This window comes from Carassius carassius, chromosome 24 (genome assembly GCF_963082965.1).
Source record: "Carassius carassius chromosome 24, fCarCar2.1, whole genome shotgun sequence".
Lineage (NCBI taxonomy): Eukaryota > Metazoa > Chordata > Actinopteri > Cypriniformes > Cyprinidae > Carassius > Carassius carassius.
The window spans coordinates 13,080,198-13,097,444 of NC_081778.1; the positions used below are offsets into that span (position 1 = coordinate 13,080,198).

A 17,247-nucleotide genomic window follows, 5' to 3' on the forward strand; every position below is an offset into this window, starting at 1 on the left:
ATGTTTTAGTATGGAAGCATATGGGTAGCGATATTCAATTTGGGATGTAATATGCAAAATGACAATGCAATATGTAAAATGACAATGCATTTCTGTATTTACATTTTCATTTTCCAATACATTTGTGCAACATTTGGTGCAAAATGAAAATTAAATTACATACTCTTCATTTGCCATTTCATACACCAGTTTTAATATGTAAAATGAAAACTAATTTTAATGCTTTATAAGTTGCAAAATTAAAATGAAAATGTATTACAGAAATGATTAGATATGTATAACATGTTCAAGCAAAAACTGTGGCAAAATTATCATTTAAATGCTATTTTTCTTAAAAGCATTAACACTCACAGTCAAGACACTTACAATTGCATTTTCATTCAGTGTCCCGCAATGAATGTAGCAAAATTCAATGTGCACATTGAAAATGCATTCCGAGCCGATCACGTGTCCGCCCCCTCGCGCCATGTCAATCACTTCGTGAATAAGGCGGGGCTTGCAGAAGGTCAAGAGACTCAAATCTCAAGAAGAGGATTCATGTGAGAGAACATGGACAAGACAGTTGGCCCGTGTACGTTTTGATCATTTCGGGTTATGGCTTTAATATTTCTTTCGCACTTGTGGGCGGAGCTGAAACGCTGCTTTCATCTGATTGGTCGAATCGCTCCAGCTTAAGCTCGGTATTTTCATTCTTTCAGGCAGAATAAGAGTCAGTGCGAGTGAAACACTGTAATGTCTGAAACTACACTCACTGTTAATTATCATAATATTTTAATCAGATGTAGCTGGGCACATAATTTGTGCTGCTGAGACCTGCAAATTATTTCTAGGTTGTAGTATTGTATGAATATTGTCCCACTGATAAATACAGTCTGTCTCTTTGGATAACAGTGAAGTGGAAATAAAAATCAATAATAGACTGAACAGTTCCATGTCTGTAACATTTACCACTCTCATCTTTTAAGTCATAAGGCACTAGGTATGTGTGTGTGATATTAATAAATAATTGTAAAAATTAATATAGTTACATTTCTGAAATAAAAATAGTAAAATTAGCTCTATGCTGCTCAGTGCTCCTGTAGCCTACCCCAGAGCGCCCTCTCGCGGCTGTAGACGGTAATGTTTTCTCTTGGTTCTGAATAAATGGGACTTACATATGTTTTTTTCCTCGTCATGACGTATTTTTGGACTGATGCAACTTATACCGAAAAATACGGGTAACATTATTATTATTATTTATTATGAGAGTAATTGACACAGACTAGAACTTTAATGTTTCACCAAATTCAGCTCAGATCTTCAGACTCGTCTGACTCGTGTTGCTGTATAACTGGCCAGACTTACCTTACCAAAAAATCCTATTTAATTTTATTTCATAAATTTAACTATATTTATTTCCACTTCACTGTTATCCAAGGAGACATAACTATTTGCACTGTTTTTATCAGTGGGACAATATTTATACAATACTACAACCTAGAAATAATTTGCAGGTCTCCGCAGCACGAATTATGTGCCCAGCTACATCTGATTCAAATATTATGCTAATTAACAGTGAGTGTAGTTTCAGACATTACAGTGTTTCACTCGCACTGACTCTTATTCTGCCTGAAAGAATGAAAAGACCAAGCTGGACGTGGAGCGATTCGACCAATCAGATGAAAGCAGCGTTTCAGCTCCGCCCACAAGTGCGAATGAAATATTGAAGCCATAAACCGAAATGATCAAAACGTACACGGACCAACTGTCTTGTCCATGTTCTCTCACTTGAATCCTCTTCTTGAGATTTGAGTCTCTGACCTTCTGCAAGCCCCGCCTTGTTCACGCAGTGATTGACACGGTGGGAGGGGGCGGAGACGTGATCGGCTCGGAATGCATTTTCAATGTGCACATTGAATTTTGCTACATTCATTGCGGGACACTGAATGAAAGTGCAATCGTAAGTGTCTTGACTGTGAGTGTTAATGCATTTAAGAAAAATAGCTTTTAAATGATCATTTTGTCACAGTTTTTGTTTGAACATGTTATACATATCTAATCATTTCTGTAATACATTTTCATTTTAATTTTGCAACTTATAAAGCGTTGAAATTAGTATTCATTTTACATATTAAAACTGGTTTATGAAATGGCAAATTAAAATTATGTAATTTAATTTTCATTTTCATTTTGCACCAAACGTTGCACAAATGTATTGGAAAATGTAAATGTAAATACAGAAATGCATTGTCATTTCACATATTGCATTGTCATTTTGCATATTTCATTCCAAATTGAAAATCGCTACCCATATGCTTCCATATTTTAGAAGTGTTACTGATGAATACATACATTTTTATTTGAATTATCACTCAGCAGGTTATTTAAGCATATATTACTACATAACCATATTATAACCATATATTATAAATCTTTGGAAGGCTTCCGTCTAAATCTCATTAAAATGCACAAATTTACGTTACTTTTTATTTACATGTAATACAGGCATTTACAAACGTTTTTACAAACATTCCCCCATCAAACATGGATTGTTGGGGGAAGTCATGGCCTAGTGGTTAGAGAGTTTGACTCCTAACCCTAAGGTTGTGGGTTCGAATCTCGGGCTTGCAATACCAAGACTTAGGTGCCCTTGAGCAAGGCACTGAACCCCCAACTGCTCCCCGGGCGCCGCAGCATAAATGGCTGCCCACTGCCCTGGGTGTGTGTTCACGGTGTGTGTGTTCACTGCTGTGTGTGAACTTTGGATGGGTTAAATGCAGAGCACGAATTCTGAGTATGGGTCACCATACTTGGCTGAATGTCAGTCACTTTCACTTTTTTTTGTCATCTGAACCGCTTTCACCTAACATATATTTATTTAAAGTATCGATCGGATTTTAAAATGAATATTTTAATAATTAACACTTGCACGTTCACAGTTCCCTGACGTTGGTTAATGGTCACATGACATGCACAAACATATCAAATATATAAAATATTTTTTGTAAGTATTTCATTTTGATTGATGTTATTTTAATATATTTTTTTTATAATTTAATTAATCATTACCTTTTCATTAAACTCACGAAACCCTTGCAGTTCCTTTACGAACCCCAGTTTAGGAAGCCTCAATGTAATGTAATGTTTAATGAACTTTGTGTTGTAAATTACAACGAATGGAATATATTTTCTTACTCTCTGTTGTTTATAACAATATGGTACACGATCATCCTATTTAATTCAGTGTAATAAACAAACTAGGTCAAATGTAATCTAAAAGTAATCAAAAAGTAGTCTGATTATAATACAAAAATGTGTAATGTAATGGATTAAGTTGCTAATTACAATTTTTATCATGTAATTTGGAATAACAATTTGCAAGTAATCTACCCAGTTCTGGCAGTAATAAATGAAAAGGTCATTTAGGGTTTGTGTGTGTGTGTGTGTGTGTGTTTGTGTGTGGCTCTTGTTTTTGTGACATATCAGGACACAACTCTGTGCAATTACATATGAGGAGATATTACAAGGAGAGGGTGACTTATGAGGACATAACCCATGTCCCAATTTTTCAAAACGCTTATAAATCATACAGAATTAGTTTTTTTGAGAAAGAAAAAATGCACAAAGTTTCCTGTGAGGGTTAGGTTTAGGTGTAGGGTTGGTGTAGGGCCATAGAATATACAGTTTGTACAGTATAAAAACCATTACGCCTATGGGATGAACCCACTTTTCACAAAAACAAACGTGTGTGTGTGTGTATTTTAATGAGCTGATTGTTTTGCTCTCTCACTATCCCTGGACCACAGCAAACAGCACATCAGTCGATGCGGCGCAAATGTGCGGCAGTAATTAGGCAGACAGACAGACCAGCACTCTCTGCTCTTATTGACCACTGCACTGAAAGACCTTCAGTAATCTTGCGAGCACACACACACACACACACACACACACACACACGCACACACACACACACACGTGTATGCACATATACATGAGTAATGACAGAAGAACACTACGTAGGATTGAAATGTAGCATTTAATAGCATTAAGACGTGCTTAGGCTTTTACTGGAAGTAAATTGAAAACTTTTGGGCTGTAAAAAAAATGCCACCTTCTTCAGGTATAATGGCATTAGCAGTGCCGTCGCTCCCTACATGCAGAGTACGCAGTCTGCGTAGGGCACCAACTCCCAGAGGGGGTACCATCCCAGTTGCTCAAAACAAACAAAACAAAAAAAAAATAAACCTTCCGCCATTCTCCCATCCGCGCTCGCTACCGCTCGCACCTCATGTTTTCGGCTGAATGTTCATAATTGATGGATGAACATATATGTCATAAAGAAAACTAAAGAAAGTAAAACAATAATAATAAAAAAAAAGTTGGCTTGACGTTAGATGTTCCAGAGTCTCAAATTTAGGGACCGTCTCTAAAGTTACATGCGATATTGGTATACACTTTTCTAACGTCAGTAGCATTTGAGGAGAATGACTTACATTCATAAAAACAACTGCAATTGTTCATCTAGGTGACAGCTATAAAGCACAATTGAATTGAATGTTGGATATTTATTAAAATAAACTGTAAATCATATGTAAATTATGCTACTTTTTCACATGGGCTCAAATGCAAATTTGAAGCTCAATAGCATTTGAGGAGAAAGACTTGCAGTCATAAAACAATTGTAATGTGTTCATTTAGGTGTCAGCTACAATGCACACCTTATACATTTTTAATATATATTAAAATAAATTATAAATAATTTAGGTAAAAACAAGGCCTGTTTATCACTTTCATGCACATTCCTGTGAACATTTTTTTTTTTTTTTTTTTACGAAAATTACCCATGGTTTTAACAATAACACCGCAAATCAGCGTTCTTGTTGCCATGGTAACTGCAAATTAACCATGGTTTTGTTACTTCAAATAATAATTTACAAAGTATTAATATACTGTAGTATTTTTTTGATGTTGTTGCTATAAAAAAGAGCTAAGCCATCAATAGCCTTTAAAATGACTTAAAATGCATTATATAAAAAAACAATGAGGCAATAATGATTGGTTAATAATAAAACGAAAAAATGTAGGCAAATACAAAATAAACAATTTATGTACGTTATTACAAATGCCTACAAAGGGAGCCAGATGCCATGTAATTGCTGCTGTCACACTTAGGCTACAGGAGAATCAAATCCTTGTTTAGGCTACTGACCAAACATTTAATTCAAATAGTCACTTAATCTTTCATTTTTGGCCACCTTTTTGCTATAGATGACACAGCCTTTATAATTTCTTCAACAAAAAACATGCATATCACAACCCTTACAAAAATAAACCATGGTTTTATCATAGTAAAACTGCTTAATCTCCTTTTGCATGATTTATGAATGCTTGAGACTATAAATTAAATTAGAGTCATAATAAAGTTATAGCCATAGGTAAATGTCGAGAGCTACAATTGTAATTTGAAAATAATACAATTTATTCACTTATTTTTTTATTTGATTAAAGTTATTTTTTCACCCCTATAGTAGGTGTTTTTTTCATCATCATATTTGAGGAAGGGGGCTCGCGCGCTTATTGGCTGTGCTGCGGCAACTGCAGCAACCTATGGTGAGGCGGCGGAGAGTAACGAACCAATGGGGGCGCTTCGCGCCCATTGGACGTCAGAGCGCGCCAAAATAGGCGTGGCTGGAACTATATAAGCCACCGCTTCACCATAGGGATCAGATTTCATCTCCTTCAGCGATCTCACCTGCACTTCGCTGTCTTCTCCGGAGAAGCCTCTACACGCCGTCGAAAAGCCTCTCAGCGGGATAGCACTGCAACGCAGATCTGAGGACGCCGGCTCGTGCTTCATCTCGACGCCGCCTTCAGCACTCGCTTCCTGCTGCGCCATCCGGCGTGACTATATCCTTTTCAAAGCTAGTGTGTTTGCCGCTGCATCACACTTTTTTCCTCCAGAATTCGAGGCGTTGTTTCAAATGCCTCGGGCCTGCGCTTCCTGCCGAGGCCCTCTGCCCAGCGAGGACCGCCACATCATCTGTGTCTCCTGCCTGGGCCGCGAGCATGCTGAGAGCGCACTCTTCAAGGGCGGCTGCCCTGAGTGCGACGACATGGCTATATCTACCCTGCGGGCTCGATTAGCTCAAACCAGCCACGATGCTCCACCCGCTCCGCCTCTTCTCTCTCAAGTGCCGCGTAAGAAACGCCGCAATCAGAGAATGCCTGAGCATACTGCTACACGCGAGCTCACGCCGGAACACTCCCCGCGTGCCTCGCCCGCTCTCTCTCCTTCGCCTGTCCTCTTCGTGGACGAGCAGCGCCAGTCCCTGCTCACCAGCGCCCCCTTCTCCTTCAGAGCGCCTGAGGCGGAAGAGGACAGACACGACAGCCTTTCTCTCGCCACGTCCAGTAGTGAGGAATGGTCGGGCTCCATTGCGGACCCTCCCCCCTCTACAGCACCCAGCTGCACCGGACAACGCGCCGATATCGACGCGGAGCTTACTCGCGTGCTTACAAGGGCTGTCAGCGACCTTCAGCTCGACTGGTCTCCTCCAGACGAGCCCGCTAAAAGCAGGCTGGATGAATGGCTCCTGCAGGGGCGCCCTTCGGCCCCTCCGCAAAGAAACGCCCCCTTCTTCCCGGAAGTTCACAATGAACTCACGAAGTCGTGGAAAGCCCCATTCTCCGCACGCTTGAAGACTTCTGTCTCGTCAGCGCTCTCCTCTGTCGACGGCGCCCGAGACCACGGTTACGAGAGCCTCCCCCCTCTCGAGGAGGCTATTGCTGCACACCTCTGCCCGCCCTCAGCCGCTGGATGGCGGTCGAAGCCTGTGCATCCATCCAAGCCGTGCCGCACCACCTCAGCTCTCGCTGGCCGAGCTTACACCTCCGCTGGTCAAGCTGCTTCGGCTCTACACACCATGGCTGTGCTGCAGGTTTTTCAGGCCAGACTTCTCCGTAACCTGGACGAGTCTGCCCCAGATACCTATGACTTTAAAGATCTCCGCAGCGCTACTGATCTAGCCCTGCGTGCGACAAAGACCACAGCACAAGCGATCGGCCGAAGCATGGCAAGCCTCGCTGTTTTAGAGCGACACCTCTGGCTCACGCTCACGGAGATGAAAGACGCCGACAAATCCGCCTTTCTCGACTCTCCTATCTCGCCTTCCACACACACAAGAAACCTCACATGCTTCCTCCAATCCCCTCACTAAATGCGGTTGGAGATGTCTATACTGCAGTAAACGAGCCTGTTACAATGCACGCACGCCTGCACACAAACGCCGTTTTCACGGCGACCTCAATAAAGCACAAAAAGAGCTTTTTCTATGTAGGCAGTGTGCCCACTACACAGTACGCACCCCTACATGTATACACACTCCCCCAAGTGTCACAAAGACTCACTCGGGTCTCCTTTCATGCCCACCTTCCCGCTCGCGCCGGAGGTGCTCTAAATGTAGCGCGCGTGCCCACTTCTCAGTGCGCAACCCTACAAATAAGCGCTGTCACCACAGTGTCACAAGCACAGCATACTCGAGCTACTGGTCCCCTCATAACAGGCGGCCAGTGCACGAAGCACATTCAACCCATAGCCGCACGAGCCGCTGCATGGCAGGCCATCCCCGGCATATCAAATTGGGTTTTGAATATAATAAAACGAGGTTACTCGCTCCAGTTCGCTCGCAGACCGCCGCGCTTTCGCGCCGTGGTCGAAACGAAAGTGAAAAGCGAAATGACACACGTCCTTCGCGCCGAACTGATAAACCTTCTTGCAAAAGGGGCGATAGAAACTGTCCCCCCTGCGCAGCGCGAGTCAGGCTTTTACAGCCGCTACTTCCTCGTACCAAAAAAGGATGGCGGTCTCAGACCCATCCTAGATCTCAGACGTTTGAACAAAGCGCTTATGACGCGATCGTTCAAAATGTGAACTACCAAACAAATACTCGCGCAAATTCGCCCGAGGGATTGGTTTTTCTCAGTGGATCTGAAAGACGCTTACTTTCACATTCAAATAGCACCCCATCACAGGCCACTCTTGGGATTCGCCTTCGAGGGGCAGACTTATCAGTACATGGTTCTTCCATTCGGCCTCTCCGTAGCGCCCCGTACGTTTACACGGTGCATGGATGCCGCTCTCGCACCCCTGAGAATGCGGGGAGTGCGAGTATTGAACTACCTCGATGACTGGCTAGTTTTAGCCCATTCCGAGGAACTACTGACGACACACAGATCCTGGATCCTCAGCCATTTAAAATGCCTGGGTCTCACGATCAACACTGTCAAGAGCGCTCTGTCTCCCAGCCAGAGGATTTCCTTTTTGGGGATAGACATAGACTCTGTGACATGTACAGCGCGTCTGACGTCACAGCGCGCTCTCACTATTCAGCATTTAGCCGTGTCGTTCAAAGCCGGGTCTCTTTACCCGCTCAAACGATTTCAGGAAATGCTAGGTCTGATGGCATCAGCCTCTGCGGTTCTCAAACTGGGCCTGCTGCGCATGCGCCTACTACAGCGCTGGCTGAGAGACCGTGTTCCAGCGCGCGCCTGGATATCCGGCCGCGCGCGCATCAGGGTGACCCACGGCTGCATCACAGCTCTGGCCCCTTGGAAAATAGACAACTGGTATCAGTTAGGCGTAAGCACGGGCGCTGTCTCGAAATGGAAAGTAGTCTCGACAGATGCATCCAACCTCGGTTGGGGCGCCCTGAACGAGGGCAGGTCTGCCTCCGGCCTCTGGTCGAGCCCGGAGCGACTGTTACACATAAACTGTCTGGAGATGATAGTGGTCGAACTATCCCTGAAAGCTTTCCTCCCATTTTTAAAGGGCCACCACGTTCTGGTCAGATCAGACAGCATGTCAGTGGTGGCCTACATAAATCGCCAGGGTGGTGTCAGGTCAGAAACCTTGCACACCCTGACCGAGCGTCTTCTGACATGGGCACATTACAATCTGCGCTCGCTAAAGGCAGCGCATGTACCTGGCATCCTGAACCGGGGCCCGGACATGCTTTCCAGGGCGAATGTTCCCCCTGGGGAGTGGTCTCTTCACCCACAGACGGTTCAGTTGATGTGGAGCATCTTCGGCAGGGCAGAGGTCGACCTCTTCGCCTCAGAAGACAACGCTCATTGCCCAATATATTTTTCAAAGAGCAGGGACGCGCTGGCCCTCGATTGGCCCAGACGCCCGCTTTATGCCTTCCCACCGGTCGCGATGCTACCGCAGGTCATCGATCGGGTCAGGAAGAGCAGATGTGCTATGCTGCTAGTAGCCCCACTCTGGACGACCCAACCTTGGTTCTCCGAGCTGATGCAGCTGTCCAGTACAGCCCCATGGCCAATACCGCTGCGGAAAGATCTCCTCACGCAGCTGAAGGGCGCGCTCTGGCATCCCCACCCCGAACTTTGGGCCCTTCATGTATGGCCCCTCAACGGGTACCCGGGAACCTCCCTGAGGGAGTGTTAAAGACCATTACGGAAGCCAGAGCGCCCTCAACCAGGCGCCTATACGCGCAGAAATGGTCAGTGTTCTCCACCTGGTGCGGGACACGGAACCTAGACCCTCACTTATGTGACGTGACGGAGATACTCTCCTTCCTACAGGAGCGTTTAAATGCGGGCAGATCCCCGTCTACGCTCAAAGTGTATGTGGCAGCCATTGCAGCTTCTCATGCTCCGGTGGCCGGCCTATCACTGGGAAAAAACGAACTGGTCATTCGTTTCCTTAAGGGAGCTCGTCGGATGAACCCTCCCGACCCCCTTCAATCCCTTCCTGGGACCTGTCTACGGTCCTAGAGGCCTTAAAGGGCCCCCCTTTTGAACCGCTTCAGTCTGTCGATATGAAGCTTCTTTCGTTCAAAACCGCTTTTCTACTGGCTCTGGCCTCAGTCAAGCGAGTGGGGGATTTACATGCGCTATCTGTAAGCGCTGACTGTCTCGAGTTTGGGCCTAATGACTCCAGAGTCATTCTCAGACCAAGACACGGCTATGTCCCCAAGGTGCTCTCAACACCGTTCAGAGCGCAGGTCATCTCGCTGTCAGCCCTTTCCTCGCAAAGCGACGAAAGCAACGCGAGCTTCATCTGCCCCGTCAGGGCTCTTAAAACCTATATTGCGCGCTCCGCCTTATTCAGGAGGTCGGACCAGCTCTTCATATGCTTTGGTGGGCGCACCCGAGGTCTCGCCACCACGAAGCAAAGCCTATCGCGATGGATAGTAGACACTATCTCGCTGGCTTACAAATCTAAGGGCCTTCACTGCCCGTTCGGCATCAGAGCCCATTCCACCCGAGGTATGGCCTCGTCATGGGCGTGGTCCTGCGGGATACCACTGGATGATATCTGTGCGGCGGCAGGCTGGGCCTCTCCGTCCACATTTATTAGATTCTATAATCTGCAAGTCCCTGCCCTGCAGGCCAGGGTACTTTCTATATAGACGTGCTAAGCCTTATCACGTCCCCCTTTTTTCGTTCCCTATATAAAGCTCACTAAGGTTGGCTGTTGGGACTGGGATTTCTCCTGCTATAAAGCCCCGAGCTCTCGCCTCGGGCTGTGACAGGTCGAAGTTCCCGAGCACGCACGGCGTTTTACATTGTGTTCCCATAGCGTAAGCTAGCTTACGCAGTACGAGAGTACTCTCGAAAGGGAACGTACTCGGTTACTAACGTAACCTCGGTTCCCTGAGATGAGGGAACGAGTACTGCGTAACCTGCCGTGCTATGTGCTCGGACCGGGTGATCGCTTCAGTCGATTTAAAACCTGATCCCTATGGTGAAGCGGTGGCTTATATAGTTCCAGCCACACCTATTTTGGCGCGCTCTGACGTCCAATGGGCGCGAAGCGCCCCCATTGGTTCGTTACTCTCCGCCACCTCACCATAGGTTGCTGCAGTTGCCACAGCACAGCCAATAAGCGCGGGAGCCGCTTCGCTTGGGTCTGCTGTGCTGCAGCACTGCGTTTTACATTATTTAAAAATTAAGGATAATTTTTGGCTTCATATTCTCGAGAAAAGGGGACCTTTTCCCATAGCGTAAGCTAGCTTACGCAGTACTCGTTCCCTCATCTCAGGGAACCGAGGTTACGTTAGTAACCGAGTACGTTCCCTGCCGCACGCGCTGAGCGCCTGAAGTGGTTCACTCAGAGTTGTAACGTTTAACATCAGCAGTGTTGAAAACGTGGCTATGGAACTGCACTGAATTGAAAGCAGATTTGCAAAGGCTATTATTTGCTAGCGATGGAGATCCTTATTAGATGAACACAGCGTGTGCTGTCTACTGTTTAACAGGTAATAACTTGGGCCAGGCACGTGCACACAATAGACATGAAAGGGGGCTTGAGCATCTGCCCTTTTTATTCCTGGAGAGAAAGTGCCCTTTTTTCTGGGATGCTTTTTTTTTTATTTTTTGATATATATTTCTGTTTGCACACAGCTTCCCTGTCAAACAAATATATTTATTGAAATATAGTATCTAAATATCAGGTCAGGAGTTCTGAAGCGCTCCCTCTCCCTCTCCCCCTATTGTTAAACCCGATTGTATTGCTTCCGCTAAAGAAAATAGTCCGCTCCGTCTCTACGGTTAGAATCCAGTGAGTCCATAGCAACGCTCTGTTTTTCATGGCAACGGTCTGTTATACTCCGCACAGCGGTCTGTTGGTTATAACAGACCGCATTCTACATTGGAATTCAACCAAGTCATGTAATAAAATAAGTTAATAAAATAAGCATATATCACCACCAGGTGATATGCTTTAGTTATTTTGTTTATCCTATTTACCTGCATTTCCCTGTCAATTAGATGCAAATGTGCGCATTTAAACTAGTTGACGCCTAATTTGCATACAGAACGTCCCCGGTTTTTGACTTACATCAAGAGTCTTTCCCCCTGAATTTTTTCGAAATCTAAATTGGTGAATTTAGAAGAAATCTACAGATGCAAACAGATGGAGGATACACTCTAAAAAATGTAGTAAATCTGAGTAACTGCATCTGGTACATTAATAAATAAAACTGAGTAGAAATAAGTTAACGTTAAACTTTAAAAATAACATTTATAAATTAACTATTTAAGTAATTTAACTTTTTTTATTTCCTCGAAACCTTTATAAAATAGTATTCCATACCACCACAAATACATACATGACATTGGCTTTTATTGAATTTTTACTCAATTATTTTGGTAAGTTTAATTTTAAAGAGTTATGTATTCTGATAACACCAAAATAATTAAAACGATGTAGTGCCTTGTGCAAAAATAAACAAATTATTAGTAAAACACGCCCCTCTGTTTGATGCAGTTATTTAGGTTATTCTAAATATGAAGAGTTCAGATGAAAAAAAAAAAGTGCCATCTGAAATTTCCTTCAATAATGATCAATTTTATCAAGCTTGTATGTTTATGTTCACTTATTTCACATTACTGGCAATGAAAATTACCTATTAATTGTCATTTAAATTACTGAACTTAAATACGAGCTTGAAAAAAAAAGCTCATAAGAAAATTTCAGAGGGCACTTAGAGGCTTTTGCATCTGTTTGAGGAAGATAAAATTATAAAAGAGTAAAGGCTGATGAAATATATACATTTATACACACACACACATACATTACATACATTTTATCTATATATCTTAATAAAAATAGGCTCAGTATATATGACCCAAAGTAACTAGTAACTAACTACTTGAGTAGATTTTTTATCCGATACTCTTTTACTCTTACTCAAGTAACTATTCAAGACTAGTACTTTTACTTTTACTTGAGTTAATATTTCTAAAAGTACTTTTACTTTTACTTGAGTACAGTTTTTGGGTACTCTACCCACCTCTGGGCACAACAATACAATCCTGCTTAGGGCACCCATTTGGCCAGCAGCGGCCCTGGGCATTAGTGCAGGCTGGAGGCAAACTCAAATGAGCAGCGCCTGTTTGATGCAAGAAACTATTTGTTTCTTTTCTTTCTACCCACCGAGTATTCATTTGCATGCATTTTTGAAGGGGCACAGAAGCAGCATATTTGATGTCCTAGGCAAAATAAGAAGAGGTAACTCCAAAAATTGTCAATTGTCAATAATGTAGACGTATGCAGCACAGCTCACACACAAGCTGATCAGTGTGGCAAATTCCCGTGACCAATTGAATCCTCCTCATGAAAAATTCCCAATTACCTACATTCCTACAGAAACGACTGGATTTCACAAGGAAAAATGTACCAAGCAATGGTACAAGTGAAAGCACATTAAGTGTAAACTACTTAAAATATTTTAGTGTGATACTAATTTTGTTTAGCAAATTTCATTCAATTTCATTTCACATTTCATATTTAGGCATATAAAAAAAATGTCAGGGTAAAACAGACTTGAAGAAAATCATAATATTTTAAAATCATTTTTCCAATTCTAAGCAAATAAATAAATAACATTATGAGGGGACCCCTGCAGGGCCTCAATACTGTGTTAAGCTCAACAAATATATTCAAATATAAATTAATTTGAACTTTTTACGACAGGGCAAGCTTATTTCAGGCTATAAAATGTCATGTCAAAAAATTAATTTGTCCTTTTTTATTCTGAAAAACATTTTAAAAAGTAATGATTAATGATCATTTATCATTAATGCCCTTTATTGTGAACTGACCTTTCTTCATAACAGGGCATTAAACAACAAAATAAATAAATGGACTGCAGGTCTTCTTTTTGACTTGAGAGAAACATTACAGTCCCACTAAAAGATCTCCTGCTTTCCCTGTTCCCTTCTGAAGCATCTGCATGCATCATGATTGGCTTCTGATGACCAGGTCTGTGATTATACAGGAGCCACTCTTACTGTATTATAAGCTTCAGTCAAAAGCTACAAAACCGATCACCTCAGTTGAAAAGTGTATACTGCATATGAGAGGGTTAGATGATCGTAATGCATTTATTAAAGCCACTCCTCTCAAAGACTGTCACTAGACAACATTATCTGTGATGCTACCCTAGTGGCACATTTGTTTTACATTGTCACTTCAGTTTTTCGCTTTGTAACATTAAGCAACAAAAGCCCCTGAGCTCAGACCATGCTCTCAATAGTCTGTGTGATATTGTAATAGTGTATCCAACTACAAATAGATTAAAGCATAACAAAAAACAATAACAAAATTTATTCTCCATTAAAAATACATTAAATGTGTGCCTAGGAAACAGACCCATAAGTATCATACTGATAAAAACAATAGCATTTATTTAAATTCATGGGTTTGGTTCCCTATAAAACCAACACATAAGTTAACTTTCAGACCAGGACAATGTACGTCTACTTCAAGCCTTTAGTTTACTCTATCCAAGTCCTTTCCACTGCAAATAAGCTCCACAAACTTTTAAATACAAAAGATTACATCACTGAGACTGTGAGTGAAAGCAGAGCACAGGCAAAATGTGTAGTATGCACTTGTAAAAGGGTTTCTTAAACAGCAGACATCATGCTAATTTTAGAATTGGTGTGAAAATATATGCATCATTTCATTCATGGGTGTCAGTTTAAATAAAAGTGTTGAGGTGTGGCACCATCTAATTATTTTTTATATCATGAATATTAATTCAAGTATGCACAAATAATTAAATAAGTTTGCTTCTCATGTATTTTTATATATTTTTAAGGATTTCTAGACATTTTTACTAGAAAAAATTTTGGAGGAATTTATGCTTTAATTTTATACTGTATGCAGTGTCCTTTTTTAGGTCAGATCAGCGCAGTAAAAATCACTGTTTGTTGTCTTCTTGTCACAACAATAATTATACAGTGTGAATACAGCCAATCCTGACAGAAGAAAACTCCCGAGGCCCAGCCTCAAATACTGTGACATGTGACATACATGACGACAAGAAGTGGCTTGTCTTAAATCAGCTTTAAAGTATCTATGATGGTTATAAGTCAAATTAAGGACAATTCTACTTTTGTTTTAGAAAGGTCGAAGAAATATGCCACAGAGTGAAAGAGGAGTGACTGGTGACCGGCAACCTTACAGATCTCACGTCAACTCTTCCTGTCATTGTGAGTGGTGGCCCACTATCAGGAAGAGGCAAACCGGGACTATTGTGGGATCAACCAATCAGAGAATAGCAGGAGATTGGTGCCCTTTTTGGTTTTAGAAAGCTTCTCCTGCACTAGCTTCAGAGCTGAACCAAACAATGACTTCTCATTTAATATCGATAATAAACAAATCCTCAGTCAAATACTGCCAAAAAGGCATACACAATATTAAATATACATACCATTATGTTTTCATAATAGAGTGTCATAATAGATTTCATAATCTATCTATCTATCTATCCATCCATCCATCCATCTATCTATTAATAAAGATGTCATTTTGTCAAATAAAAAAAGGGTAATTCATGTGTATATTTAATTTTGTGGATATATAAAATGCTATCTATGAAATTTGCTTTGGCTAAACAACAGAGTATGTTTATTCTAAAATGTCACATCTCAAATTGGAACAATACTGTGTGAGAAATGACATTTGCTGATCCAGAAAAATAAGGCCCTGTGTCTGAAGTTTCCAAAAGAGCCCAGAGTTGAAGAAGCAACCAATAATAATATTGTGTATGTGGATTGACTCACACACAAATGCATGAATGTTAGTTTGCACCTCACCTCAGCAGGCCTTTCGGTAGCTCTGAGAGGGCAGTGTAGAAGGCGGCATGCGTCCTTGGCCAGTCTCTGGACCATCTCCAATCGGCTGATATCCTCTCTATCTCGTGTAGCAGTTCCAGGGCCCTGCTGCAGTGCAGGGGACACAGAAAACCCATACCTCAGGCCACAGTCCCATGCCATGACACTACAACACACATGAGCTGGGAGCTCTCAAAGTCACTGAGAGTTTGACAGCCCGTCTTACTGTCTTTGCTCAGGTGAGACCGAAAGCCCCTGACTGTGAGTTAGCTGAGATGGTCACACTAGTCCTGAGGGTTAAGTGAGCTCCAGACGCACGCAGTCGCTCAGGAGGAAAGCTTCAAAGAGTGAAGCCTAAGAGAGAGTGTTGCCTGAGGGGGAGAGTGAACCTGACTTTTCTCTTTCCTTTGCCTCTCTCTATCTTTCTCTCTCTCTCTCTCTCTCTCTCTCTCTCTCTCTCTCTCTCTCTCTCTCGCTCTTACGCACATAGCCAGGGTGGGGGGCGACCAGGAAACATCTGGCAGTCCCTCCAATCCTGAATAGGAAGTATTGCAATCTCCAGAAATCTGGCAGAAGGGCCAGCACAGGGTCTAGGAAGACAGGTTTACCCATAATGTGAAATAAAAATGCTATACAATATGTGTACAAGTGGATCATGAGGTCAAGTGCTAGCATTCACCATCCTAATATTATATGGGAAACTGCACACAATATAGAAAAATCATCTGAACATCAATCTGTAAACTTAAGTCTTAACATGCTTGTTGGTTTCATATGATTTTGAAAAATACATACAAATTTCAATAAAAGATTTATTGATTTATTACAAAATGTAATGCAACATGACCAAATAAGGTAATAACATATTTTCCTTGAATACATATAAGTGTACAGAATTATAAGATTGTGTTAACAAATAATATTAATTATTAATATATAAATACCATGAATATTTTAGGAGTCATTAGGAGACATTATAAAACGTAAACTATTTTTGCCTTGTCATAACAAGGTTTCATTTGATATTTTAAGAAAGTTCCTAACCTGAATCTGGAGGGGTCCTCTTTATGATAAAATTTCCTGTTTTTATTTATTTTATTAATATTATTTTTTCTGCATGTTGGTTGAACCATATGACTTGTATTTTGCATCACATGACATTCATATTGTGGACAAGTTTTCAAATATTTAAAGGGCAGTATTTTTGTAATTATACACACACATATCTATATCTATATCTAATATATATATATATATATATATATATATATATATATATATATATATATATATATATATATATATATATATATATATATATATATATATATATATTGTGACGGGAGGAGCACAAGACAGACACAGTGGGCGTGGCGTCAGGCCTCGGAGAGGCTGTTATTAACAGAAAATCAAATAAAACAGGGCATAAAGGTGGCCGAAGGGGAAGAGTGTCCAAAATAAACAGGGAATCTGGTGTCCTCGTCGTGCTGCGGGGTTCGTGTGGGTCAGGCAGTGTTCATGGAGGAAGGGTCCAGGTAAGGAGCGGAGTCCGGCGGCCGCATGCGCTCCCCTCTTCGGTCCGGGGCGCGAGGGGCGGCGGCTTCCTCTAGCGGCCGCATC

General features: G+C 42.1%; 1 protein-coding gene across 1 annotated transcript in view; it reads right to left on the bottom strand.

Annotated features, from left to right (window-relative positions):
* Positions 1-16,021, bottom strand: part of LOC132102847 (rap guanine nucleotide exchange factor 5-like) — a 78,477-nt gene extending 62,456 nt beyond the window's left edge. Inside the window, exon 1 of the mRNA XM_059507530.1 lies at positions 15,610-16,021. Within this exon, the coding sequence (XP_059363513.1) occupies positions 15,610-15,789 (180 nt within the window). The 5' untranslated portion in view covers positions 15,790-16,021. The remainder of the gene's footprint in view (positions 1-15,609) is intronic.
* Between the last annotated feature and the right edge of the window lie 1,226 nt (positions 16,022-17,247).